This window comes from Lepidochelys kempii, chromosome 5 (genome assembly GCF_965140285.1).
Source record: "Lepidochelys kempii isolate rLepKem1 chromosome 5, rLepKem1.hap1, whole genome shotgun sequence".
Lineage (NCBI taxonomy): Eukaryota > Metazoa > Chordata > Testudines > Cheloniidae > Lepidochelys > Lepidochelys kempii.
The window spans coordinates 18,910,140-18,936,676 of NC_136384.1; the positions used below are offsets into that span (position 1 = coordinate 18,910,140).

At 39.8% G+C, this 26,537-nt stretch overlaps 2 protein-coding genes across 12 annotated transcripts in view; one reads left to right on the top strand and one right to left on the bottom strand.

The window, feature by feature from the left end:
* Nucleotides 1-1,924: 1,924 nt before the first annotated feature.
* POLI (DNA polymerase iota) lies at nucleotides 1,925-18,424 on the bottom strand. 3 transcript variants are annotated; one of them, XM_073343563.2, is made up of 10 exons: nucleotides 18,147-18,423; nucleotides 16,233-16,358; nucleotides 15,502-15,666; nucleotides 12,575-12,727; nucleotides 11,070-11,303; nucleotides 10,249-10,427; nucleotides 9,631-9,722; nucleotides 8,053-8,186; nucleotides 5,492-5,685; nucleotides 1,925-3,645 (listed from the first exon to the last, which is right to left on the bottom strand). In XM_073343563.2, exons 1-10 carry the CDS (start codon nucleotides 18,262-18,264, stop codon nucleotides 2,782-2,784), a joined length of 2,259 nt encoding a protein of 752 aa, XP_073199664.1. In that variant the 5' UTR covers nucleotides 18,265-18,423; the 3' UTR covers nucleotides 1,925-2,781. The 3 variants fall into 3 exon arrangements, with proteins under 3 accessions (XP_073199664.1, XP_073199663.1, XP_073199665.1); XM_073343562.2 differs by having other exon boundaries at nucleotides 11,070-11,306; XM_073343564.2 differs by having other exon boundaries at nucleotides 3,499-3,670; nucleotides 11,070-11,306; nucleotides 18,147-18,424.
* Nucleotides 18,425-18,526: 102 nt separating this feature from the next.
* Nucleotides 18,527-26,537, top strand: part of C5H18orf54 (chromosome 5 C18orf54 homolog) — a 31,073-nt gene continuing 23,062 nt past the window's right edge. For 7 of the 9 annotated variants that reach the window (XR_012158843.1, XR_012158844.1, XR_012158842.1 and 4 more), the window contains exons 1-3: nucleotides 19,364-19,464; nucleotides 20,580-20,906; nucleotides 24,803-25,582. Coding sequence is in view for 6 of the 9 variants with exons in the window: in XM_073343569.2 (XP_073199670.2) it covers nucleotides 20,630-20,906; nucleotides 24,803-25,582 (1,057 nt within the window). In the remaining 3 variants the exon portion in view is untranslated. Of the gene's footprint in view, nucleotides 18,854-19,363; nucleotides 19,465-20,579; nucleotides 20,907-24,802; nucleotides 25,583-26,537 lie in introns of those variants that run through there. The other 2 variants (XM_073343568.2, XM_073343567.2) reach the window with 2 other exon arrangements.

The following is a 26,537-nucleotide window of genomic DNA, read 5'->3' on the forward strand; positions in this document are numbered from 1 at the left end:
TATCAGCTAGGGGGCTAATGAGGGCAAGTAACAGATCCAGCCGGTCCATCTTTGTTGGAACCACTGTTACATAAAAAAAAAATTAAATAGAAAGTTGATTAAGTAAATAATGTGCACACACACAAAGCAGGGAACAACTGTATTATTTCTGTTAGTCCTCATTCCTTTGTGTGGGTGTGGCATTTGGGTGATGGCAATGTAAGGTGTTTTTCACACTGGGTACTTCATTTGATCACTGAATAAGTACACTTTTCAAGCACTATGTCTGACATAATAGAGCATGACAGTGGTGTTGTGAAGACCACTGCAGTTAAGGTGCAACACACAGCAAGCATAGCTTCCTTCCCCTCTCCCCCAGTTGCATTTACTAATTATTGATGTTTGCCAGCTGAGTGACTCTTCTACCCTGAAATACTGCCACACCTTATGGTCTTGGACATAAAGGATCAAATCTCAAAGGTGGTTTTAATAAACTTTCCTGTCAAAACATACATGCTCTATTAGAAATCTGCATTTAGGGCAATTGTTTGCACAATCATAGATATCTTTTTGAAATCTAGCCTATAGAATGTAATTGCTAGAAATACATATATTGATAACTGTATTAAGTTTTGTATTGTATCATTTGGGGAAAGAAACATTTCCTTTTTAAAAACTACTTAAGGTCAACATGACTGACTTGTTTAATCAATAAATTCTTCATTTTTAATTCTGTGTTTTGCTCACTTAGCTGTCACTGTGGGCTATCAAAAATGCCACCCATCTCCATCTTGCATCCGTGGTCATAAAAACCCTTGTGGATGTGTGTGTTCAGCCCTGCCAGAGTAAGTATTAATGTCTTATATAAAGCTAGGTCTCTGAAATACAGTAACCTTCTACCTACAAAAATTAAAACTGATCTCATTTTGACTTAGATCTATGAATTTCTGTAGTACTAGTTGTACTCTGGGGACACTTTGGATTTGATTGTAGATCCAAACTTTGTGGCTCAGACCTGCCTCTTCTAACATTGTGATTGAGAGCACCATCACATGAGACTTGCATGTGGTTACACTGGTTTGCTGAAGCTCATTTTCTATGAACTCTGTGTATGCTACATCCCTTCACTTTAATAGAGAGGATATTTCAGCACGTACATTTTGTGGATCATATTCAAAGATTTATTCCTCTCCAGAATTCTCATTGTTGGATAAATACATATTTTATTTTAACATTTCAGTTCCCTTTCTTACAGGAATCCAGAACATTCCAAACTAATTGTGTTTATCCAGCCAGAACAGGAAGCAATGCTTCTACCTTCAGTGGTGGAGAGAACGTTGCTTACTACCCTCATAAATCTAATCACTGAAGCAAGGTCTGGAATAAAGATGCTAAAGAATTATACACCAATGCCAAACATAAGAGGAAAGTTGTATACATATAAATCATATGCAGCTGTCACCTGGGTTCATTTTAAAATTAAAGAATTTGAGATCTTTAATATTTTAAGTGTGGTCTATATGGAGAATGTAGATGTGTAGTTTAATTTCATGTACTTCTGTTAGTAGCAGAAATGATGACTAAGCATAACAGTATATGTTTTGCTATTTTTTAGGAAAAAGCTTTTTGCTTTTTTTTTTTAAAATCAGAACCCGAGTTGCCATCAAAACACATAATAGAGTCAGACTTCACTGTAACCTAAAGATACAGTGATGTGTTCTGTAACACACATTCACGTCATTTTCTGTGTAAAGTTATTGTGAGATAATTTGTTATGTAGCAATTGTTAATTAGTATGTTCCTCTCAGGAACTAGTCAGTATTTAGGATTTAAGCATAATTTGATTTTGCCCTGGAATTAAAAGCATTGACATTTTAATAGTAAAATATCTCATTAGATTAGTACATCTCAAAGTTATTTTATCTTGAATAAAACAGGCAAGGTATTAACAACTATAAACGTGTTTATTACAAGTTACTTTGCAAAAATAATTAGCTAACATTTAAACAGCAATTTTGTAATCAGTCTTCATTGGCCAAGATTTTTTTTAAATTATATTCCTAAATCAATATTGAGGTAAATCAGTAAAGTAGTTAAGCATGTTCTTAAGTATCTTTCCAAACTGGGACCTCGCCTAATCAATGGCTGGAAATGCTGACAACTGTCTTGGTGGCTATTCCAACTACAAATAGTAAAAGCCTATTTGTGATTAGAACTGCCTGTAGATGATGCTCTGTTCACATTACTGATGTATTTTACCTCTAGCAGTTAGTGACTAACTACTAAGAAAGCAGTACTATTTTCTCTTTATTCCATTAGTTTCACAAGCCCCACCATTCAAGTCAGTATTTTCTGTATTTTGAGTTTAAAAAATGTTTTAACAGCAAGAACACCCATGCCCTAATGGATGCCATTTGGCTGATACAAGAACAAGTGTAAGTGTTTCAAACTGGTTTGCAATGTTTTAATATGGGTAGTAACAACTGGAGGATTCATCGCATCTAATGTGCATTTTAGGGGAAGGCAGTCTCCATTGCTGCTCTCTTTGGACTAAATAAAACATTAATCTGCTAGTTTAACACAAGAATACATAGTATTAGTCACTTTTAAAAGGAATTATCAATAGTTTTACACTATTAATTGTTGAGGTGGTCTGTTAGTTTCTGTATGCTATTTTGTCACATTACACTTTAAAACAGTACATTTCTTTAATGCATGAATATGATTGTATTACCTTCAAGTGCCAGGGCTTATGGTGTCCTTATTTTTACACCAGTCATCTCTGTATTATGTATATAATAATCACTTTGGTTTAAAATACCTTAATAAACTGTTAGACTGTGGTGAACACAGCATCACATTCTTTTTTCCTTTGTTTGTTTTTAACTTTTCAGAAGGTTTATTCATGTGCATTTTGGAAACAGGTTTTAGATTCTTCCATTCAGCCAGGAGTTCCTTTTGCATTTCTGCAGGTAGTTCAGAAAAAATATTTGGGTCAACATTAGGAGGAAATACAATTCTTCCTTCTCCTGACGCTTGCTCTCTCTGACCTTCATCCTGAGAGGCTGCTCCAATGGGCTGCTCTTGTGTGTCTGAACTGTGGGGCTGAAGAAAATGTTGTTGACTTTGCAAGTTCAATACAATTGAATCAGTGTTATTGAAATTCAGTGATTCCTTAGGTACTTGTTCCATACAGTCATCCATTAATGCACTTTCAGGGTATTCAGGAGGATCCTGTAGACTGAGAATACAATTAGGATTAGGCCTCTGTACCATGGCAGTCTCTATCTCACTGGTAGATTGAAAGTGTTCACTGCATACCAAACTGTTGATACTATGATCTGCTCTTCTGGAATTCGGGGTAGTGTGCATTTGTTCTTGTGCAAAAAATGGTAGTGCTCCTTTAGAAAAAGGTAATGGCTGGCTCAAAACATTCTGTGTATGGATCCTTTCCCCAGTTTTGTCAGAAATAATTTCCCCTTTAATATCTTCTGGAAGCTGACTGAAGACCTCCTGGTCAATGCCAGCGGGAAGCAAATGAAGTGGGCAAACAGGAATTTCAGGTTCTTCTGTGCAGCTTTTGGTTTCTAGTGAAGATTCTCTAGTTCTTCCGTCTGGTACAAAACTGCAGGAGTTCACTTGGTCTTGTGGAACACCTTCCATTTTCTACAGCATAGAATATATTATTTAGCTACATAATGTATATGAAAAATATTAAATGATTAAAAGGACACCATGTCATAAATACAATTATACTGATAGTGATCCCTTAAATCCTGCTTCCACAAACAAAAATTACCACTGAATCACCCAGCAACAAAGATTTTTCTATTCAACATAGTACTTAGAGATAGATAATGGACCAGATATTTAAAGAGTTTTGCTGCGGTTGTAAAACAAGTACCCGTCTGGCAGCCCAGCTACATCAAAGTCCTTCAATATGCCTAAATACTTATTTACAGACTGTATCATTAATTTTGCATCTAAAGAAAATTTAAAAGGACAAAACTTCCAAACCAAATTATGTTGCACCCAGAAAAGAAGAATGAGCCTCTGTGTAAAAGCAATTATCAGAGAAAAGAGAAGATATGAGAGCATGGACACCTGAGAAGTTGGGATAGGGGTAGGGAGTTAACAGAGCTGGATGTCTGCATATAGGTTGTATGATAGATTGTGGAAGGGAAGGTGGTCAGCTATGGACAAATGTGCAGTGAAAAAAAGAGAGAACCAAGAACAAAAGATATAAACTTTGCACATCTCACCTAACAGAGTAATTGCATACCAAATACTGATTATTATAGACACAAGATCTGTTTGCATGTATAAATGTGTGACTTGAAGTCATGATTACTTGTATGTAACCAAGGACCAGAATTTTGATAAATTAACCTCAAGTTTCTAAATACAAAGTAGATCTTAAATGATCAACAGTACAGTGACTTACAAATACTAAGAATTAAAAAATACAGAATCATAGAATATCAAGGTTGGAAGGGACCTCAGGAGGCCATCTAGTCCAACCCCCTCCTCAAAGCAGGACCAATCCCCAATTTTTGCCCCAGATCCCTAAATGACCCCTCAAGGATTGAACTCAACTCTGGGTTTAGCAGGTCAATGCTCAAACCACTGAGCTATCCCTCCCCCCAAAGAATTCTGGGGTGAAGTGCTAGCTCCACTGAAATCAATGGGAGTTTTACTGTGTCTTCAATGAGGCCAAGATTTCAACCATGGTCTTTTGTCAACTTCTCTATATTTCCATTAAAAAAAGATCTATAAAGTAACACATCATAATTGATTTAAATTATGTAAGTGAGATTTGAAGATGAAATCCTACTCTTAATTCCTAGCCTGAACAGGGTGAGTTAAGAGCATATGGAAAGTAAAGCAACCCAGTGTTTGAAGACACCCTTATACCTAAGTGCAAAAAGGTAAATTAAGGGCACTTTAACACGATTAAATTCAAGCTAAACAGTTAAAGATATTTTATGAGAGAAAGAAATATTTAGATCACTTCAGTTCCACCATGACCTATAGATCACACATTACAGAAGCACTGAGGTTTTCAAAAATGGATGCTGAAAAATTAGGCTCTTAACTTCATACTTAGGTATCTACTTAAGTAGCCTGATTTTTCAGACGTGCTGAGCAGGCAGAAGAGCTCCCATTAAAGTCAGTGGGAAACCTAAATTTTAGGCATCCACTTCTGAAAACCTTGGCTCCACAAGCTCCTCTCTTTTTCCCACAGTAATAAAGTTTCATTGCCTAGTATTGTCCCATTCAAGACATGGTAATTGAAAACAGATTAATACTACCAAAGAAGGATAGCATAAACTCATCTTGTAAATAGCTTGTACTCAGGAGAGCCCACAGAGTCCCTCATTTTTACTACCGAGATGATATTTGGGACTATAAAACTTCTTAAAGTATTAAGGATACTACAGCATATATATAGTCTCAGTCTGAATTTAATGCACTTGATTTGATTGACAGTTTTTAATAATCTTCAACTTACTTTGCCAGCACTTGAAGGGGGTGACGACCGAGTTAAATAAAATCCTATGGATCCTTTGGCGAGGCTAGGCAGAGCTTTAAGATTTGAGAAGCAGACACTCAGAAGGGTAAGATGAAATGGCATCTCCACTTTTATCATCTTTCTAAACAATTTCATAAGGATACCAACCAGTGGGGCTACAACATCATAGGTTCCTGAACATGAAATGTAAACAAACAGCAGAATTAATTTAAATCTTTCTATAAGGGGCTGAATGGAATTAAGGTTTGTGCATGAGATAGTCTGGACTTTTAACACTTTGCACTAATGCGAAATAAGTTAGCATTTACCCTAATTGTTCAATGCACTGAAAAAATCTCAGTTCTTAGGAAATGTGAGGGATTGTAACTACAGTTGTGCCAAGTAAGGCAGCATTTATTTGATCATCTGAAAATAAAGAGACTTAAGTTTACAGTTTTTGACACTTAAAAAGGTTTTGTAAATGTTGTGGTTGCAAGAAGTGCCAGATTGACAACCCTAGGGACATGCCCACGGAATCTCTATAGCATAGACATTAATGATACAAGCTCTCCTGTTCTGCCCTGTCATCTCTGTTAAGAAGTGATGTGATAATTGGAAAAGTGGTCAATTTAAACAAACACAATTAAACTAGGATCCTGCAAATGGAAAAGGCCTTTTTATACAACTGAGAGTAGCTCACTCTCCATTTCTATTAAATCGTCTTCAAACGGATCCAATTAATGACAATGACAATTTGTGTGATACAGCTATTGGACAACAAAGAGCTAGACTATGACCACTTATTTACTTTCGCAGGAGCGTGTGGACCTATCAGAGGGTAATAACTTTTGGTCTCTTCCAATCTAGATCAGGTTCAGAGGTGAAACCCTTTACTAATTCCGGTCTATGATTACAGTATTTTATAAAACTCTATACTTACTAAGAGAGAAAACATAATGATACTGAATAGTAGTGAAGTGATTGGTCAAATATAGGGAAAAGATAAACTCCATATGAAGTTGCAAATGAAAGACTGATCCTTATTTAGGATGGACAAACCCTAGCTTCAGAGGACGAAGACTGTATACATGTCACACACTGTTGGATAAGGAGTGATTCAGAAAGATCCTGAAATCTTATAACTAACAGCCACACAAAATTCCTTTCACTCACTCATCCCTTGCATGTAATTTCTCTCTCTTTTCTTTTTGGACAGAGATGAGTTACATTTAATTAATTTTTCAACATCAGGGTAAAAGGCAGGCAAGTATATTTTGTGCCTGGGTTAGTAAACTCCCAAAACAATCTTGCAAGGCTGAGTTAACAACTTTGTTACTTATTGAACAAAGTTATTCCTGCCAGGAAGTCCTGTGTTTTTAACATTGTTTCACTGAGATACATCTATCACATAAAACCAATGCAATATGCCTCTACCCGGATATAACGTGACCCGATTAACACGGGTTCACATACAACGCGATAAAGCAGGCCTCCCCCACAGCCCAGGGTCTGGGAGGCAGGAGCTGGGGTGGGGGGGGCATTTTGGGGGGCCCCGCAGGCCCAGAGTGGCCTGGGTGATTAGCCGGGGGCTGGGAACAGCCCGCTCCGCTTCCCTCAGCCTGGCCACAGCCGTGTCGCTAGGGGGTGGGATCCCCCCCCCACCACACACACACACACACACACACCGGCAGCAGCGGAAGCGGAGCAGCCCAGCCCCAGCCCGCTCCACTCCGCCAGCTCCCAGCTGCGGTGCTCTGCTTCCCGTCACTGGTGAATGCGGGGGGGCGTCCTTTCCCCAACCTCCCCGCATTCACCAGTGGCAGGAAGCGGCGTGCCGCAGCTGGAAGCTGGCGGAGTGGAGCGGGCTGCGGCCACGTCGCTCCACTTCCCACCGCAGGTGAGTGTGGAGGGCATCCTTTCCCCAACCTCCCTGCACTCACCAGTGGCGGGAAGCAGAGTGCCACGGCTGGGAGCTGGCTGAGTGGAGCAGGCTGGGGCCACATTGCTCCACTTCCCACCACTCCCAGTGAGTGCCTGTCATGGGGCGGGGCAGTCAGGGAGCAGGGAGGTTGGGTAGGGGTGAGGTCCTGGGGGTGATTAGGGACGGGGTGGTCTCTGGAGGGGGCGGACAGGGGACAAGGAGCAAGGGGGGGGGGGGGCAAAGCAAGTTCGATACAATGTGGTTTCACATATAACACGGTAAGATTTTTTGGCTCCCGCGGACAGCGTTATATCGGGGTAGAGGTGTACTTTAAATTAAAAACCAGCATATGAAACATTGTTCAGAAACCTAGATTTAAAGTAACTTAAAGCAAAGCAAAGGTAACACTTAATACCTGAAACTTTATTGATACTGAAATTAATAGACTGATAAACCTTCCTTCCCAGAAGGAAGTATCATTTCATCGTTCCTATGAATGTGCCAAATACTTGGGCATTTCTCCATTTAAAGCAACCCTGGTTAAAATTTCAAACAACATACTGGGCACCAAAGGAATCCTTAACCAAACTAACAACTGACCAAATACTTTCTGAAAACAAAACTTCAGAAAAGCTCTTACCTGTCCCAAATTTCTGAACAACATGAGAGGGAATAGGACACTGACGACTCTCCCGACTAAACCATTTATTGGTTGATGAAAATTTACGGATGGTTAATCTTATTGTATGTGGCTTTCTTCCATCTTTGGATATTCTGAAGAAAATAAAGGTGTGCAGAGCAATTAACATTACCACTGCTTTACAAATACTTTCAAAGCAACTGGATCAAGTAAGTAATGTATATCTTTTTTTAATCCATCAAGAAAGTGAAACAAAATAATGGTAATAAGCAGCTTTAAAGCTTTAGCTTTAATTTCTTTCCTGCCTCATTCTCCCCAATTGATACCATTCTAGTGCTTCCTAACTCAACTCTATTTACTGGCAATGTCTATTTATTTCTTCACATTTTTTACAAATGGTTTCAATAAATAGTTTTTGTTTAGTATTGCACACAGTTGAAGACTGGTAGAAAAAAAACGTACTGTTTTATTCACTTAAGGAAAAAATCTCTACATTAGTAAAGAAAGTGGTGGAAGCCCCATTGCTTGAGATTTTTTAGACATGGACTGCTGGAAGTACTAGAATATGGTTCTCAATCTAGAGATGCAACCATCTTGTCCATCCCATATTGCTAAGTGGTAGTAAGGTCCCAGTATTAAAAGGCAGTCCTGGTATGTAAAAGGTTGAGAATGACTGTACTAGAAAATATGTTGAAGGGAACAATTCTGCCCTGACAGAGTGGAAGGCTAACATCCTCCACCCCTGTGGTGTCCTGGAACCCTGGATCCAAGCCCGGGGTTAGCACAATTTGTGTGTAGATGGAAGGGGAGTTAGGCCTGAGCCTGAATTTGAACCCTCAGCTTACACTGAAGTGTAAACATACTTGTGGTGGCTACATAATCAAGACAGGAGATAAGGGGAATGAATTAATTCTTCCTGTCTGTACAAAAATAAATGGAAGTATCTTGATGATGATGCAGGAGAAGCAGAATTTGGATACTGCCTGGATGTGAGTGGTAATGGAAAGCGAAGAGCTGAAGATGACACCGAGGTTATAAGCCTGAGTTACAGGAATGATGATGGTGTTGTCTGCGGTTGTGCAGAACAGTAGAAGGCAAGATAAGGAGTGCAGTTTTGGCCACGTTAAGCTTAAGTTGATGGCACAACATTAAAGAGATGTCAGAGAAACCGGCTGAGATGCAAGGTCTAACCAAGGGAAGCAGTCAGAAGTGAAGATGGGAGACAGCAGCATAACAATAGTAACTGAAACCATTCAAGTGGATAAGATTACCCAGGGACAGGGTAGAGAGAGAAAAGTTTCAATGGAGTGGAGAGGGTGAAAGCCAGACTGGAGGAGAGGAGCAGGATGGAGTTGCAGGAGGGGAATTTGAGGCCACAGTTGTAGAGGACACATTTCACAAGTTCAGAGATAAAGGTAATGAGGAAGTAGTTAGAGGCAGGTGGGGTTGAGGGGCAGCATTCTGAAGATAGAAGAGACCAAAGTATGCTCTGCAAAATATAAAACAAACCTTACATATGCCCAGTGTTCTTTCAGGTCACAAACACAGTCAGCAATAAGAACAAATGAAGACAGTCACCTGTCTAAAAGGTTAGCAAGTAGTTCTTCCATTTTCTTTTTAACTTCCACTTCTGATGAACATTTTTTAAAAGAATCTTCATCACTAAGGGACTGTAAGAAATGCAATAGTCCTTTTAATTTTGTGTATTATCAAGTGACCAAGCAAATTCAAAAGGTATGAAAGGGAATAGCTTTTCCACATAATTCACATATTAACCTCTGGAACTCATTGCCACAAAATACCATTAAACCTAGAGCTCAGCAGGATTCAAAAAAAGATCAGACATTAGTAGAGGTAACAAGAATATCTTGAGTTATAATAGTAGATATAAATAAAATTAAAAGAATTTTGGAAAGGATATGAACTGCCATGTCCTCTAACTATGGGGAGTTGGGAAAAACTTTCCTGAGTGGCAGGATATCTCGTAATTGTAAGATTTCTTGTAACTTACTCTGAAGCAGATAGTACTGACCATTGTCAGAGACAGGATCCCAGAACAGATGGACTACTGGTCTGATCCAGTATGACAATTCCTGTGTTCATTATGACTGGATGTCAGCAAGCTCAGCAAAACTGTACTCAAAGAGTGCAATCTTTCTCATTCTGAAAAACTGTATTTTCATATGTCATTTGTACCTGAGGAGGTCCTGAGGAGGCCACAGGGGAGTCATCCTCTCCATAGCTGAGCTTTTGAATGTGCTGAGCAATTGAAACTCCTAGTTCCTTTTCTAGTATTACAGGTGAAAAGGTCTGGAGATCACGCACACTGCTGAGACCCAGCAACTCTAGGCGCTTGGTAGTTTTATAGCCAATCCCTAGATGAAAAAAGTGTGTGATAATTTGAGTAAAATCTCTTTACAAAATAATACAGTACACAGGAAAGTCATTTAAAAGATTAAGATATGCTTAGCAAGTTGTATTTATAATTTATATATTATATAAAATACTAAAAACTAATTTATTATTTGGTTAATAAACTAAAATACCTTTTCCCTATAAATATAATTTATAATGTTTTGCCATATAAAACTAGACATTATCAAATATAATTATTTTAATTATAGAACTGGAAGTTCTTTGAAGCAACATTTTCAAGTAATTGAGACCCACATTTTAGGATTGAGCAAATTTTTTTTCAAAAGTTATATAAGTACTGATATCAATATCAGTGTTTGGGTGTCAATGAAAACAGTCTGAGATTTATACATTCTTTTTAGGTATTTGCAACCCAAATGCTGCAGCACTTGTGTTAGTGCAGAACCAAAAAGTGACATGGACTAGAGAACAGAAATACAACAAACTAGTATAGTTTCACTGACTAGTTTGAATAAAATGCAAAATATAAATATGAAAAAACAGATTTTTAAAATTCTTTCCGTTTTAAAAGCATAGTGTGTATATTAAAATTATGAATTCTCACAATGTCTAAATGAAAGATTGTGGCACCAATATCTTACCAGGCACTTTTCTGATGTGATCGAGGCTGCCTACTAGGTCCTGACAGCTTTCAGGTAGAAGAACTGTTTGTTGATTTGGTTTGAAGGTACCAGATACCAGTTTAGATAGTAATTTGTTAGAGGCCACTCCTGCACAGCCTGTAAGACCCAGTCTATTGTACATGGCTTCCCTCATCTCTGCTGCAATCTGAGATCCAATGACAAATCTTATATGCATCACATCATGTAAATTGACTGCTGTGAAGACAAAAAGGAGGTGGTCACTTTTCAGCATACAATGACCACTCAAATCACTACAAATCACTACTACAGGTCCATTCGCTAATAAGAAGATTCATGTGCTTATAACCTATAAAAAACTTTATGGGAAAGAGTGTGGTCTACTGGGTAGATCAAGGGGCTGAATGTAAGGACTATTGGGTTCTCTGCCATAGAGTAAGTATTTAACCTCAGACAAGTGATTTAACCTCTTTGTACCTCAGTTACCTCCTCTCTAAAATTAAAAGGGTAATACTCTACCATCACAGAATTATTGTGAAAATTACTTAATGTTTGGAAAGTACTTTAAGGATAAATATACTCTATAAATGTTTAATAGATATCAAAGAAAAATATTTAAATATCATCATGGAACAGACTCTTGCCTCAATATAACCAAATGAAAAAATTAATGAATTAGAGATTTAGGAGTACAACATTTGTTTAATTAAGATAACTGGAAGGTGTCCATCTCTGTTACTCAAGGGTGAACACTAATGAAATGAGACCTTATTAAGCCAGTTCTTTCTCAGAACTGTATTAAAAATTATAGCAACAGTTGATATTAACATCTGGTCTGGTAAAAATCAACTGCTCTTTTCCTTCATTTATTAAATGAATACAAATCTTGCTATGCCAACTGTGTGCACTTGTGACCTAGAAGGATCCTAGGGGAGAATATGAATCAGTCCAATTTCTACAGTCAGTCCCCAGTGACTTCAGTACAAGTCTCCCATGCAGTCACCCTGTACAGCAAAACTTTTTGCTCTGTTTTTTGGTATACATTAAGGATATGTTTGATGAAAATTTCAATTAGCTGACACACAGTAACTAAACACTTAAAACTAAATTTTCATGAAGTAACATGAAAGCTGTTACTTTAAGCTCAATCAAACTAGATATTTAATTCTACATTTAACTGTCTTTTTTGAAGACCACATAAACAAAAGAATCTATTCTCTCAACTCACTGTGCATGCCCAACTTCCACTGACATTAATATAAGAAGATACACATGCCACTCAAAATGAGATTCTCAGATATGAAATTATGGTATATTGCAAGTCGTTTCCTGGCAGTATAACCATAGGAAAAATAAAAGTTTTCCAGACAATACTGTATTGAATAGGAAATGTGTTATCATGCAGTTTTGAAAGTTTAATAAACTTAGTTATCAAGATACTTTTTGTAGTAAATTCTACTAATATTTAATAAAATATTTTAGCAAAATAGGGAATAACCACTCACTTTGATTATTATACACATGACCAGACACAGACACTTTGGAACAGCCATCTCTCTGCAGCTGTGCTAGTCTCTTCTCTACCAACTCTGTGATATCCACAAAATTTTCATCAAATCCAAGTCTTTCTACCAGTGGACTAAATTCTTCCAGTAGCTCTATGGAAAAAAGCAAAGTATGTAACTGGGACAGGTATGACAAACACAGGGATATCTTTAAACTACTGTATCCACTTTATAAATGTTAATTGTATCTCTCATTGTTGCAAGCAGTGTTGCTGCAGCCGTGTTGGTCCCAGGACATTAGGGAGACAAGGTGACCTGAAGAAAAGCTGTGTAAACTTGAAAGCTTGTCTCTCTCACTACCAGAAACTGGTTTAGTAAGAGATATTACCTCACCCACCTTCTCAGCTGTATCTCAGTGAGCCAGGAACTGTATGCTGGCTGGTGGGGAAGATTACCAAGCTCCATCTAGGACCTAAAATCGCTGGGGGGCATAATTACTACAGACCCTGGGACAGGTAAACTCTTACAGAAAGGTACCAACCCCATGATTAATTGCATATACTGGTTCAAACCAAGCCCTAGTTTTGATCCAACAAATTGACAAGACTCTTTAACCAAGACGGACACCCTCCTTAAGTGTTTGAAAGAGTGGAACCCAATAGGGTCTGTGACTAATGCACCCATGTATTCACAACCTATACACCACTGTAATAATTTTTCTACAAAATATGCCTTGTGAGGTATCACTTGAAAACTAATAACTTGTTGGTCAATAATATCATGGTGAAAAATGTGTAGCAACATTATACGTAAAGTTTTGAACATAAGCTGAAGTTTTGACTGAAATGTGTTTACCAGACAAGTCTGTGGAGTGGGTAAAACAGCTGAATGACAAACTGACACTTCTAGCCCTGTGTCATTGAAGTCGATTGGCAGCAGAAACAGATGGATTTGTACATTAACAAACATGGAACCTCCTTCACCACAAGACCCCATGTCTCCATCCTCAGAGTTGGAAGGAACTTCATCTAGGCGTAACCCTCAGGAAAATGCATTTCAGAGGGTGACTGGACAATAAAAGGGAGGTACAAAAACACCCCAGGTACCCTTGATCCTTCTCTCTCCCCAAAGGAACCAGCCTTTGGACTTTGGGAGGGGTTCTGACCTGAGAATTTGGTCAGTCCTGTTGCTGGGAACATGTGGTAAGGATTTCACCTTAAACTATGTCTCGTTTGTTAAGTAGAAAGCATTTAATCTTTATTTCTCTTGTAACAATTTGTTATTTCAATACCTTATACTTGTACTCACTTAAAACCTCTCTCTTTGAAATTAAATAAACTTGTTTTATTATTTAAGCAAAACTAATCCAGTGACATCTTTAATTGGAGTTACTGAACAATTCAGTTTAAAGTACCATACTGTCATACATTGATCCTTACAGGGGCAACACATCTCGAATATCTGAACTGTCCAGGAGAGGGCTGGGCATTGCAGAACACAAGTTTCTGGGGAAAATTCGGGTCTGGAAGTGTATTGGTGTCACTCTGTAAGTAGTAACCAAGGCTGCTAGAAGCTAGTGTGTGGCTGGTATGTTGCTGACAGGCTGTTGGAGTCAGAGTTGCTGAACCAGGACAGCAGCTATAGACACAAAGGGTGTAACCTACATGCTAGAAGGCTGTTTGTGGGACCTACAACAGCAAAACATTGTGAACCACCCAAGGTTGCAGGGCAGGAGGTGACAACCCCTCACTAGTCTGGATTGGACCCTGGAATGTTATTGGGTCTCCATAAGGAAAATGGGGGGAATCTCTAGTAAGCTAAAGTATGTGTTTAGACTTATTATTGTTTTATTATGTTTTCTCTCTAATATTTTTGTCCTAAAATAAATGTACTGTGCTCTGCATACGGCTGTTTGGTCTCTGGTAAATCACGGTCTTAGCCCTTGAGAGAAAGCTGAACTAGGGCAGACCTGCGGGAATAATCACAGTGAATTGCAGGACACTGCAGCCTACATGTCAGGTCTGGAGGGAGAGGGACGCAGGTCCCTGTCTGGAAAGAGCTGATGGCTAGATCCCTTGATACTTAAGAGAACATCCCTTGAGCAAACTACACAGGAAGTCAGAGGTGCAGTTGTTCTGAAATTGTGACAATAACCACATAGTGTAATAATGTAAACTTGGGACTTCATATTCTCTACAATCCACAGTAGATTTCCCACTGATCTAAGTGAGAAATTTGCACAGAACTCAAGGGGAGAACATAGCTGCAAGGTAATACTACTGAATACCTTATTGTCTCTTCAGCACTCAATGAGAAAATCTGCTTCCCTTTAGGCCACTGCTATTTTGCCCTTTACTTCCTTTCTCTGCTCCTTTCCCTTTTCTCTTTGTGAGTCTTCAAGGTTTTAACTTCTGTAATTCTTTCCCTGCAGCAACTCCAAATTCCCAATTCTGTGGACTTCATTATCAACCCCTTGAAGAAAATTAACAAGGGACAGGGGAGTTCATACTTCTGAGTCTCTGACTCAGGCTACCTGCAGTCTCAGGCAGATGTCATGACATCAGTTTCCCCTCAGTTCATTTTTGGAAGGTTCTCTCTGCTGCTATGAGGGCTTGAAACTTACCTTTCATTTGAAAAATATTAACATTAAAGATTCTGCAGAATCCTAGTATGTCATGTAGGCCATTTAAATACACCCAGCTGTCTGAATCCAGCATGCACCTCTAATCTAGATAATGACTGAGCCCAACTGCTTAGTTTGTGAAATCTGATGGAATCAGAGATTGAGATGGCATCTCTACAAGCCTTATGACAATTTTCTGAAGCTCACATAAAATCAGAAATGTTTATGGAGGAAATTTTTTTTTACCATAATAAGTATATGTACAGTACTTATTTCCCATTATTAAGAAATTGTTAACCTGTACCTGTAACCTTGTATGACATTTCTCTGTATTGTGTCAGGTCCTCTCCATTAACTAGCACTAGCTCTGGGCATTTTTCTTTAGCATCTCTGACAGACATAAGTTTCTGAATTCCAAGTTTCCTGGCTTCATAGTTACAGGTAACTACCAAGTATTTCTGCTGAACACCTGGAAACAAAGGTAAAAAATCGTAACACTTTACATTTACAGAACATTTTAATGAGTCACTTGTTTATTACAGTACTTCCATGCCAAATGGTTTACACTTTGCTGTCAAAGCCTGTAATGCAAATCCCTCAATCAGTAAAAATTTAATACCGTTTTTGAGAAGAAATACACCCTAATTTTATTGAGTAAGACTGACGGAAGCAGGACCCTTGCTCATGGTCTTAGAACATTTTATGGTAATAAAATATTTTTTCTTAAATGCCATATTAATTTTTCACTTATTAAAAAGGTATTCCCACTATTTTTGGCCCTTATCATGCAACCTGATGTATACATGGGCACATCTGCATTAGTATAGAATTAATTTAAAAATATTTACTTCACTCTTTTCTTCCATTGATTAGTTAATTCACATGCAATAGTACCAACAGTTTTAAGCTCAACTGACCCTTAGAACCAAGTGGAGTAAGTTATGAAAGACAGAGTACAAATAAAAAAGTATCTTTATCTTTCCCAACCACATAAACATAAACCCAACAGCAATAAACAGCAACATATAAATTTACCTAAAGGTCTGTCTCTTAATTCAGGATTACGGATCATTTCTACTTGTGCATAAAAGCAATCCAGGTCAGTGTGCACAATTACTCTGTGCGCTGTACTTCCTGATGGTACAGTCTTGCCATTACCTGCTGCAATGAAAATGTACAACCAAGTTTAAAGATAACATCCTTCTTACCGTTGTCAATAATGCAACAAACAATCTCCCACATGAAAACTATGCTTGGAAATCAAGCACTGTGTGGCAAAGTAGAGAGAGTTTATAAATTATACATTAATTTGGTCAGAAGCCAATTGGCACAGTGGTTTGGTATCAGTAAAGATACTGCTGTCTACATCCTGAAGACCTCTTGTAGATGGCCAGTGCCACCTCGATTCTTTTTTACTGAATAATTTTATAAAGTTGTATTTCTGATACAGCACCCTTTACATTGTATGCCTTGGTTTATTTTAATTATTGCTAGAAAATGTATAAGGATTTTCCTACTCTGTTTAGAAGCAACCAGTGGGTGGGCACAAAAGTGACAACACCAAATATACTTCCCACCTCTTTATCTCTGAGAACACACCTGCCTAGTATCTCTACAATTTCAGCTTCTCTACTGCTGCAGGTTTAAATAAATAACCTGTCTATGAAAGAATATGCACATGAACTCCACCTACTAGCAGCCCATGAGTGATGCAACCGATCATCAACCAGAAAGCAAAAATGCTGTCAAGTGCAAAGAGCAAACTTTATGGAAATATATTTTTAAACTATATAGTAAGGCCCATACTATATAATTTCAAAAAAATATATTTCTTAAAGTTTAAATCTGTTATGCTGGTTCTTGACCCAAAGATGAACATTTTCTTAGGAAAGTTTGAGAAAAATGTACTAAGCTACATGTTAATACTTAAGTACAGATTTAATGATTTTAAAAATATCAGATTTTCCCCCTTCTGGGGACTTGTTTTTTTTAGATGAAAGGGAATGCACTTTAAGTTATATGAAAATGTGTTGAAATGTGCAACATTTAACTGTTTCAATCCAAGTTTCTAATTCCATTGAATTGGTGTTTTGCATGTTCCTAATGTGAAACAGGACTGAGCACTCGGAGCAGCACCATTTTCTATATATTATTATTTATATGGCACTTCACGCAGATGTGGTGTTTTACAAGCAAATATGATGCCCTGGTTCAGCTACACTGTTACCATTTAAATAGGTTTGGAAGCATTAAATTTGTGTTGGTATACTGATTTCCCTACACACACACAAACCAACAACAAAAATATTTCCACTGATAATAACTGAAATGTACAGACAGGCAAAGTAACTAAATTTCTGTTTGAGAACTTATTAGTGTGCGATTTGAGAATATTTACTTTATATATTTTGACAGGTGCTGTTGACAATTTGTGTTTTAACCGTTATAAAGCCTTAACTTCTTTAATCTCACTCAGTCTATTGTCATTAAATTATTGTCTGCCACCGCCCGATTGAGCCCCCCCCCCCAAAAAAGTCAAAAATTAAAAACTGCTAAAACCCGGGGGAAATGCTTAAAAATAAGCATGGCTATTAGCCATCAAAATGATAAAAAATTAATCGAATTCTGACAAGCTTCACATTTGAACCAGTCCCAACACCGATGGGGCTGTGCGGAGACCAGGGCAATGGGGGACACTGAGGGGGAAACAGGGAGGCGAGGGAATGGGGAGACGCTGGGGGGGGGGAGCAAGCCGGGCGCTGGGGGCAGGATGGATCCCTGGGGGAGTCGCTCAGCTCCGGGCGGGACAAACACTCGTGTCTCAGGGGCCCCAGCTCTCGACGTCTGTCTGACTACGTCGCCCGGCGGGCTCCAGATTCTCCCCGCCGGCAACAGCAACAGCTCCAGCCCCCGCCACCCCGTTCTCGGGGCCATGGGGCCCGTATTTACATTGTGCTCCGGGAGTGGCGGAGGAGCCTCTCGCGGGCGCCGCATGGCTCCAAGGCCCGCTAGGCTCCGGGCAAAGCCAATCCGGTTCCTCCGGTTCCTCCTCCTCGGGGAGCTCCATGCGGCCGCCGCAGCGCAGGAACACGCTGAGGTGAACGGCTCCCGCCCCTTCCCCGAGCGAGCGGCCGGGCCCGCACGCGGAGCTCTGCCCCGCGACGCCGACCAGAGGCTGGGCACCGCGAGCGCTTCGCTCGGAATCCACCCGCCCGCTTTCCGTAGCCACGCCCACTGGGCCAGGGCCACAGCCTGGGCTCAGCCCGCACCTCCGGCCGCGCAGGGGGTGGGTCCAGACCGCGGCCCTACAGCGCCCTCGAGTTCGGCCCGGTACTCAGACCGCTGCAGGCGGGAGACCGGGGAGCTCAGCCTCACCCACAGCAGCCAGGCTGTGCCGCACCGCCACTTACCCCCACCCAGCCCTGGCGGGCAGGGTCCGCTCCTCAGACGAGCGCAAGCGGGGTATAGGAAAGTCTTGGCTCGGCAACACCCTTCACGCCCCTGGCAGGTGTCCTCGGGTGGTATTGCTATCAGCAGCACTGCGAGAGGGGCCACAGACGGCCCTGGAGAGATGGGTAGATAATCTGCACAGACGGCAACAGGGACATGGAGGCGGGATGAAGAAAGAGGAGGGTTACTGCAGTACAACGAGTGGGGTGAAATAAAAAGAAAAGGAGTACTTGTGGCACCTTAGAGACTAACCAATTTATTTGAGCATGAGCTTTCGGGAGCTACAGCTCTGATGAAGTGAGCTGTAGATGCATCCGATGAAGTGAGCTGTAGCTCACGAAAGCTCATGCTCAAATAAATTGGTTAGTCTCTAAGGTGCCACAAGTCCTCCTTTTCTTTTTGCGAAGACAGACTAACACGGCTGCTACTCTGAAACCTGGGGTGAGATAGGCACATTTGAGTGGCTCGGGTTGATAGACAGATAACATATTATTGGGTCCTCTATTGTAGACATAATTGAGGACGTAAGTTTTCGGGAAGGACTTAAGCGAGGAGCGGATACTTTCCCGGGCACACGAGCTCCAGCTCAGCTCCCTGAATCACAGCAGCGCATGTCTGCGGCGAGGGCCCGCGGGGCATTCTGGGAGTTGTAGTCCCCGGCTCGCTCCGGAGGAGGAGGTAAACTACAACTCCCAGAAAGGAGCGAGACCTTGTGCTCCTGCGCAGTGAGTAGCCCAGCGCCATTTTGAAAGAAGTGTCGTTGTACTTTAAACTAGCGGGCGGCAACGGCGGATTACGGGCGCTGAGGGGAGCGGAGGTGGGTGCTGACTGTCCCGGCTGGGTATGCGTGCCTTAGAGGCCCCGCGGGTAGTCTCCCCGGCCGGAGCGGGCAGTGGGGCGGAAGGTCTCCGCGGGGGGCGGGCGTTGGGGGTCGGGGCTTGGTAACAGCCCTGCCCTCGTGTGAGGTGACCAGGTTGAGTGAGGCTGTGATTTTCAACAAGGCTTACGGGAGCTAGGTGCCTATTTTCATGGGATTTAATTCCTTTCGGCTTCTTTGAAAATCCCAGCGTCAGCCTTTAGTACTAGTCTAGGTTTCTGATCCTTCAGTAAGTGTCAACCCATGGGATTGTTATAAACAAGCCAATTTAAAGGGGCTGTCTCGTAATTGCAGAGACAGGAAAAGCTCTTCCAATGCCTGTCCAATGTCACCCACACCTGTAGTTGGCAGGGTTCTTTAATACACCGTTCCCAGTACTGTTGCATCTAAACTGTTCTTGACTTCCTGCACTGATGGTGCTTCTATCACTTTGATATGTTCAACTGAACCACTTGCTTATACTGTTAAAACCATTTTTACTAATCTCTTCAATTTTGTTCTATTATTTTTGGGGTTTTCTGTGCTAGCTGTGATGTCATAGACTGACATTTTGGGATGTTCCAGTTGAAGGCAGTGGTCTGGCAGACTTTAATCTCTTCATGTCGCTAAATGCCCCTCTTGCTAAACCGGGGTTAGTCGGCATCTTTCAGTACCAAATGTTGTTTGGAAAAAGCTAGTTTAACAGTGTGATGTCCGCACAGCATATGAGGTGCCTTTTGCATATGAATACTCAGATTTGTTCACTTTTCTCTGTCCAGATGCAGACTTATTTTTGTTCTGTGCTTTGAATGCCTTTGTTTTTCTTATTGCCTACTCATATACATGCATAAATCATAAACATTTTTTTTATTTTTGTAAAGCTATGAGGTCAGTAGCCAGATTGAATATCTGGTTTAGAGCTGAATGGAATTTGTTAGCTTTTAAATAGTGCAACTATCAAAATTGGTGAAACTCTTACTGGAAATTAATAAACATACAGATGCTTGATTTGAAAGTACAGTGTATGAGAGGACATCATGAGAGGTGATTGATTATATTTTTATTTTTTTACTCAGACTCTTCAGAAAGATGAGAAGAGATTCCATCAGTCATTTGGATAAAAGCCATGGCATGCTCGTTTGAAAAAGACAGCATTTACTTGCCTGAATCTACTGTGTCTTCTCTCCTAGCAAGCTGCAGCCTTAACAGTAGTAACTCCTACTCAAACGGCTCAATTCAATACAAAGACAAGGTATACAACTCTGCATCTCAGGCTTTAGAGGCCTATATTGAAGATTTTGATCAAAGCCTTATGTCTTCAGAAGTAAGCACTGGAAAAATCTGCATAGGTCAGAGTACTCCTAAAGATAAGTCAGCAGAGTATGGTTCTGTACAAAAATACGGTATGTTTCCTGCAAATGAAGCTTAAATTGTGGTTTTGTTTAATATTTTGACATCTCTCTAAAGAGAACATCTCATGAACTGGTTCTTTTACATCTGTCATCTTTTACATTTTCAGTCTATTCTTGTTTGTTATATATGGCTATAGATACTCTCATTGAAACTTTTTTAAATTCCTTTTTGGAATTTGAATCTGTCAAAAAGTCTTAACACTGATCAGTAATCTATTTGATTTAATGAATATTTGCTGCATAAATTCTAGGCACATATTGTGTAATAAATGGTGTTTAGGTAGTGATACTTCTCATTCTCTGTAATAGTCTTCAGTAAAAATGAATTTTTACATCTTATTAAAAATAAAACCATGTAAATTTGAAATTAGAGATGTATGGTAGAAGTGGAATAAGTCTACTACACTTCCTCACTTTCATCTCCTGTCTGTACAAGTTTTTAGGTATATAAAGGAACTGGATCTCCTGGACTGCAAACTTGGCTGGCGTGAAACTGCACTTTCATACTGTGCTGTTTACTTCTTAGTTTCATATTAAAGATTAAATGAAACTTTTGTAAATAATAACTTAATATTTGAAATCATAAGCAAATATAAGTAAAAGGTGGAATACCGCTGGAGTGGTGTATTACAAAGAGGCTACAGAATTTTGGTCTAATTTTAGTCGTTAGATTTAGTGTGTTGGTGGCCTGTAATATATACAGGCACTAACTACATGATCTAGTGGTCCATTTTGGCCTTAAACTCTGGCTGAGTTTGGAATAGCTGTTATTGGCAAATACATAAATATAGTGCAAGTCTTACCACGGGAGTGAATAAAACCACTGTTTGTTCTATATATGCCACACATTATATATGAAAGCACTGTTTTAGATCCCAATCCTGCATCACTTACCTGCTTAAAACTGAGAATGTGAGTAATACCACTCACATTACTAATGCTAAAAGTGAAGATGTGCATGTTTGCAGGATTGAAGCTCTCACTTTTTAAAAAATGAAGTTTTATTAGGTCTACTTTTGTGTATCTGTTGATCTGTAGTGCCTTTAGTTACTATCAGTCCAACAGTGGTAAGCTTAGTGGAAATCAAAAATATATTTTAGGGAAATCAAATTTCAAAATAGCTTTTTGCCCGCCACCCCGCAAAAAAGTGTTTTTTTAGATCTGAGATTGAGCTCTTAGCCAAAAGCTAGTGTTAAGGATACTTTCCATCTTTTCAACAAAACTCCTCAGATTGCATATGTCACTGTGACACAATGGATTTAAATGCTATTTTAAAAATAGAAAACATGTCTGTGATACTGCATTGAATATTGCATGTCCTGGATCTTAAGCAGGTGTCATTTTATGGAAAATTCTGCATTTTGGGGGAAAATGACTAAATGAGTAACTGATGTTTGGAACTAATCAGAGGCTAAGAATGTTAGAATACATCACAGTGGGGAAATAGATTTGTGGTCTGATGACACAGTCATAGGTACAGGAATAAACTTACTGCTCTGCAGCTGATTAAATATAAATCATCCCCACAATATATGATGTGCATGTATAGAACATAATATTGTAAATCAGTGCCTAAACTTGGATCTTGACAAGGATTCAATTTCTGTTCCTAGAGTAACATCAGAATTATATAAAACTAATTTGCTAGAGCACCTCTTAGGTGCTGATGGTATTATCAGTTCAAATAGTTGGGGTTACTTGTTACTTTATCTGAACTAGAGTTTTTTGTCTGAACCATAGGCTGCACCATGACTGGGAACAAAGGTTTGTAAAGGTGTTGCATTAGCCTTTACAGCTGTGTTAGTTAACACGAGTTTATTGGCTATCAACTAACTTTAACCACTAAAAACTCTAGTCAGAAACACCTGGAGATGTGTGGGTGTGAGAGAAACCGTTTTAGTGGCATGCAGTTTGTTTATGGTTAGGTAAGGCTGATATTTTTGTTTAATAGCTTTGTGATTCTAGTGCTTGCTTAAAAACAACTTTTTCTATTTTAAAAAAATATTTTCTCTTTACTTTATATACTGAAAGCACTTTACAAACTGGGCCCCCAATCCTGCACTGAGCCTCATTGATGCTTTACTGAGCATGTCTGCACGTTATACATTTGCAAGACTGGATGTGTTTAACACAGTAGATTAATATATTATGCAGCTGAAATTGGTGGAAGATTTTGGGTAGTAAAAATACCTAAAATGGAATTTGGCTAGGAAAGTAAAATACATTTTAATGATGCCATTAGAATCTCAGTTTTAGAAATCTCTTCTAAAAGACTGAATTCTGACCCTGCATATTTTGTGAGTTCTACTACGATCACAGGTTCAGGTTCTGTAGCTGCAGGCTATTGTCTTGTCCTTTCAATTCTACTTTTTTCTTCTAATATACTTGCTGCACTTTGGGAGAGACAGGGAATCAGCTTTAATATTTGTGTATAGGTGACAGTCAGTACTCTGCCTGAAATATTACAGATGTATTAGAAAAATGTCTAACCTTGAAGGCATGCCCTAAAATTGGACAAGTCTGTTTCTTCTGCTGACACTAGATCCTACAGTATTCATGTTGTAAGATTTTTTGGGGGCCAGGGACTGTCTTATGTCTGTGAGACTCCATGTGCACTTGTGGTGCTACATAATGTGATAACAGCTACAATTTACATGTGATAGCAACTTGGACACACTCTGTAGGGTTTCAACATTTGTACATCAAAAAGTAGTTAGCTGTACTCCACTGAATGCATCTGATGAAGTGAGCTGTAGCTCATGAAAGCTTATGCTCAAATAAATTGGTTAGTTTCTAAGGTGCCACTAGTACTCCTTTTCTTTTAGCTGTATTCTGTGTCCCAATAAAACTTTAAAATTTAAAATCTAATTGCTGAAAAGGTTTCAGTGTCTTGTGAGTTCTGTGCATCCTGTAAATTGTCATTTGAAATGTATTATGGGCAAAATGGTCAGCTGTACACATGCATTACACAGATTTTTAGGTACACAAATGTTTTATATGAAAGCAATTCTTTGAAAATACAGCACTCAGCCCTGGTCTACAGTACAAACTTACGTTGGTATCTAAGTTCCCTGTAAGTTGCGCAGCCGCCTTCTTAGCGCTGCACAGATGCTTAGGGAACCCACGCGGGGAACCTGCTGCGGCTGGGGGAGGGCACCTGGCCAAAGCCGGGGCGCCCCTCCCCCAACTCCAACTCTGCTGCGCTCGGACTGGCCAAAGCATCCCTCCCCTGACCTGAATCCAGCCCTGGCCTGAACCAGCCCGGAGAGAGGTGCCCGTCCTGTGGCCCTAGCCCCGTAGCTTCTGCAGTAGGGAGGGGGCATCGTTTTCCTCCCACTCCCCGCCTCAGGTGCTGCTGCGGGGAGAGCGGGCTGTGGGAGTCCTCTGTCCCCACTGGAGCCCCCTCCTGCACCCCCAGTTGGAGCATCAAACGAAATGAGGGCTAGATCAATAATGCCTCCAATCCAGGTGATGTCTGAAATATGCTGCCATTTATAGTCCTGCACTGAAGTCAAAATACTTCTCTGAATGGTGCACCGTTTTGGTTTTATGAATCAGATAAACAGCAGAAAGAAGATGCTAGATTTCCCACAAAACCACCCCCCTCTACCGTTCCACAGGCATAACATGAGTATCTTGACTCATGGGGAGTAAGACAAAAGTTTTAAATGACTTTATTTTGTTCATTTTTGCCACCAATATTTTGAGAGAAGTGGAGTCAGAATTGATCGACTATGATGCTTTGAAACATCAGTCCGCAATATTCACATTGTAATTTAGTAAAAGAACTAATGTAAAAATGTATCTATCATAAGTTTTTCAAGTACATAGTTTTAATTTTTTTTAAATTTAGGAAAATATATAAAAACTGTTTCTCTGTTTTTCAGCTTTGGAGGACTTTAACCAGCAAGTAAAACTCAATTCCATTGCCTCACCTTTTATAAGACAAACTGTTTGTGACCCAGACTTGATTAGTCTCACCACAGATGATCTACTAGCATTTCCAGCAGATGGATCACTGCCTTTTATCCACAGGATACCTTCTGGGTCAGGGCTTCAAAGCGGGAAGTGGATTAGGAAGTCACTGAAAAAATCTCCCTTCTATGCTTATCAAACTTCCTCATTTGATGTTGAAAAAGACTTTGGTTTCCAAGACAATGGCAATGCTGTGGATAATCGAAATCACTACAGAGACATTGACAAAGAGAAACACAATGTGTATAAATCTCACAAATATAATTCTATATTTTCTAAAGAAAATGCAGGGGATTGCCTTTTTCAACAACACTCTAAGTCCATTTCTGTCAAGAATTATCCAAGGTGGCTTACTAGCCATAAGTCCGACTTGAATGTGTCTGGGATAAGTAGTATTCCTGATTTCAAGTACCCAATCTGGCTAAAGAGTCATAACCTTTTATGTGATTCAGCTAATCAAAGTTTTATTCAGACAGTTAACGTACAAGATGAATTTTCCTCTTCACAAATGTGTGAGAATCTGAAAAAATGCCATGTTGTGGATAAATTGGACTGCAGTTCTTTTGAACAAAATAGTTATCTGGATCCAACAGGTGACAGTAAAGTATCAGGAAATTGCCGATATGTCAGACCAAGTGCAGACTTCCAACCTGGCAATGGTCTCTCAAGACAGTCCAGACAGCCATTCAGAGGTAACTGCATTACGCATGATTTGGTTTGAATGTTTCTTGAGAATGTTAAATGCGAAATGTTACCCTTTTAGTCACACATGGCAGAATATGCTCCTCTTATATTGCGCAGTAAGGCTATTCACACCTATTCTACGTGGGGGAGTGGTGAAAAATCCACGCTCCTGAGTGATATAGTTATACTGATGTAACTCCCCATGTAGACAGCGCTATGTCAACAGGAGAGCTTCTGCCCTCAACATAGCTACTGCCGCTCGGGGAGGTGGATTAACTACAATGAGAGGTCTTCACTAAATCGCTACAGCAGCACAGTTGCACCAGTGTAGTGTTCATGAAGACAAGCCCTCAGTAAAGTTAAGGTAAATCAGCTAAAGTTCTGAAGTCAATATGTATAAATTAGTACATATTTAATCTCACCCACCCATCCAATGAATGCTGTCATTCAGGAGTAAAGTGGGCTTAGTACACTGTAATTTAATCTGGGAGGGTTAAGGTCTGGTCTACATCCAAAATTTAGGTTGACCTAGATTCGTCAGTCCACTGAGTGTGAGAAATTCATGTCGGTGAGAGACATAGTTAAGTTGACCTAAGTCCTGGTATAGACACAACTAGATCAAAAGAAGAATTCAGTCCACCTAGCTACCGCCTCTTGAGGGGGTGGATTTACTACAGAGACAGGAAAAACTTCATGGTCTAGGAAGTGTCTACTCTATGGTGCTACTGTAGCACAGCTGCAGCGCTATAGCTGTACCACTGTAGAGTCCATAATATTAACATCTCCCTAAGTTAGAGTGAACAAAGGGCACTTTACTCCTAAATGAGAGTATCCATACAGGGTTAACCCTGTTTTAACTTATGCATGTTGACTTCACACTTCTAGCTGGTTTGCCTTTGTGACCAGCCTCTGCCAGTTTCTCTCAAACAGCAGAAGCAGATACTGCACTGAGAATACCTGTGA

Coding starts and splice junctions, on each gene's coding strand:
- POLI (XM_073343562.2), bottom strand. CDS start 18,264: ATGGAGCTCCCCGAGGAGGAGGAACCGGAGGAACCGGATTGGCTTTGC. Junction 16,359..18,146: donor CGCCACTCCCGGAGCACAAT/GTAAATACGGGC, acceptor TTTTCATTGCAG/CAGGTAATGGCAAGACTGTA. Junction 11,307..12,574: donor TCATGTGTATAATAATCAAA/GTGAGTGGTTAT, acceptor TTGTCTTCACAG/CAGTCAATTTACATGATGTG.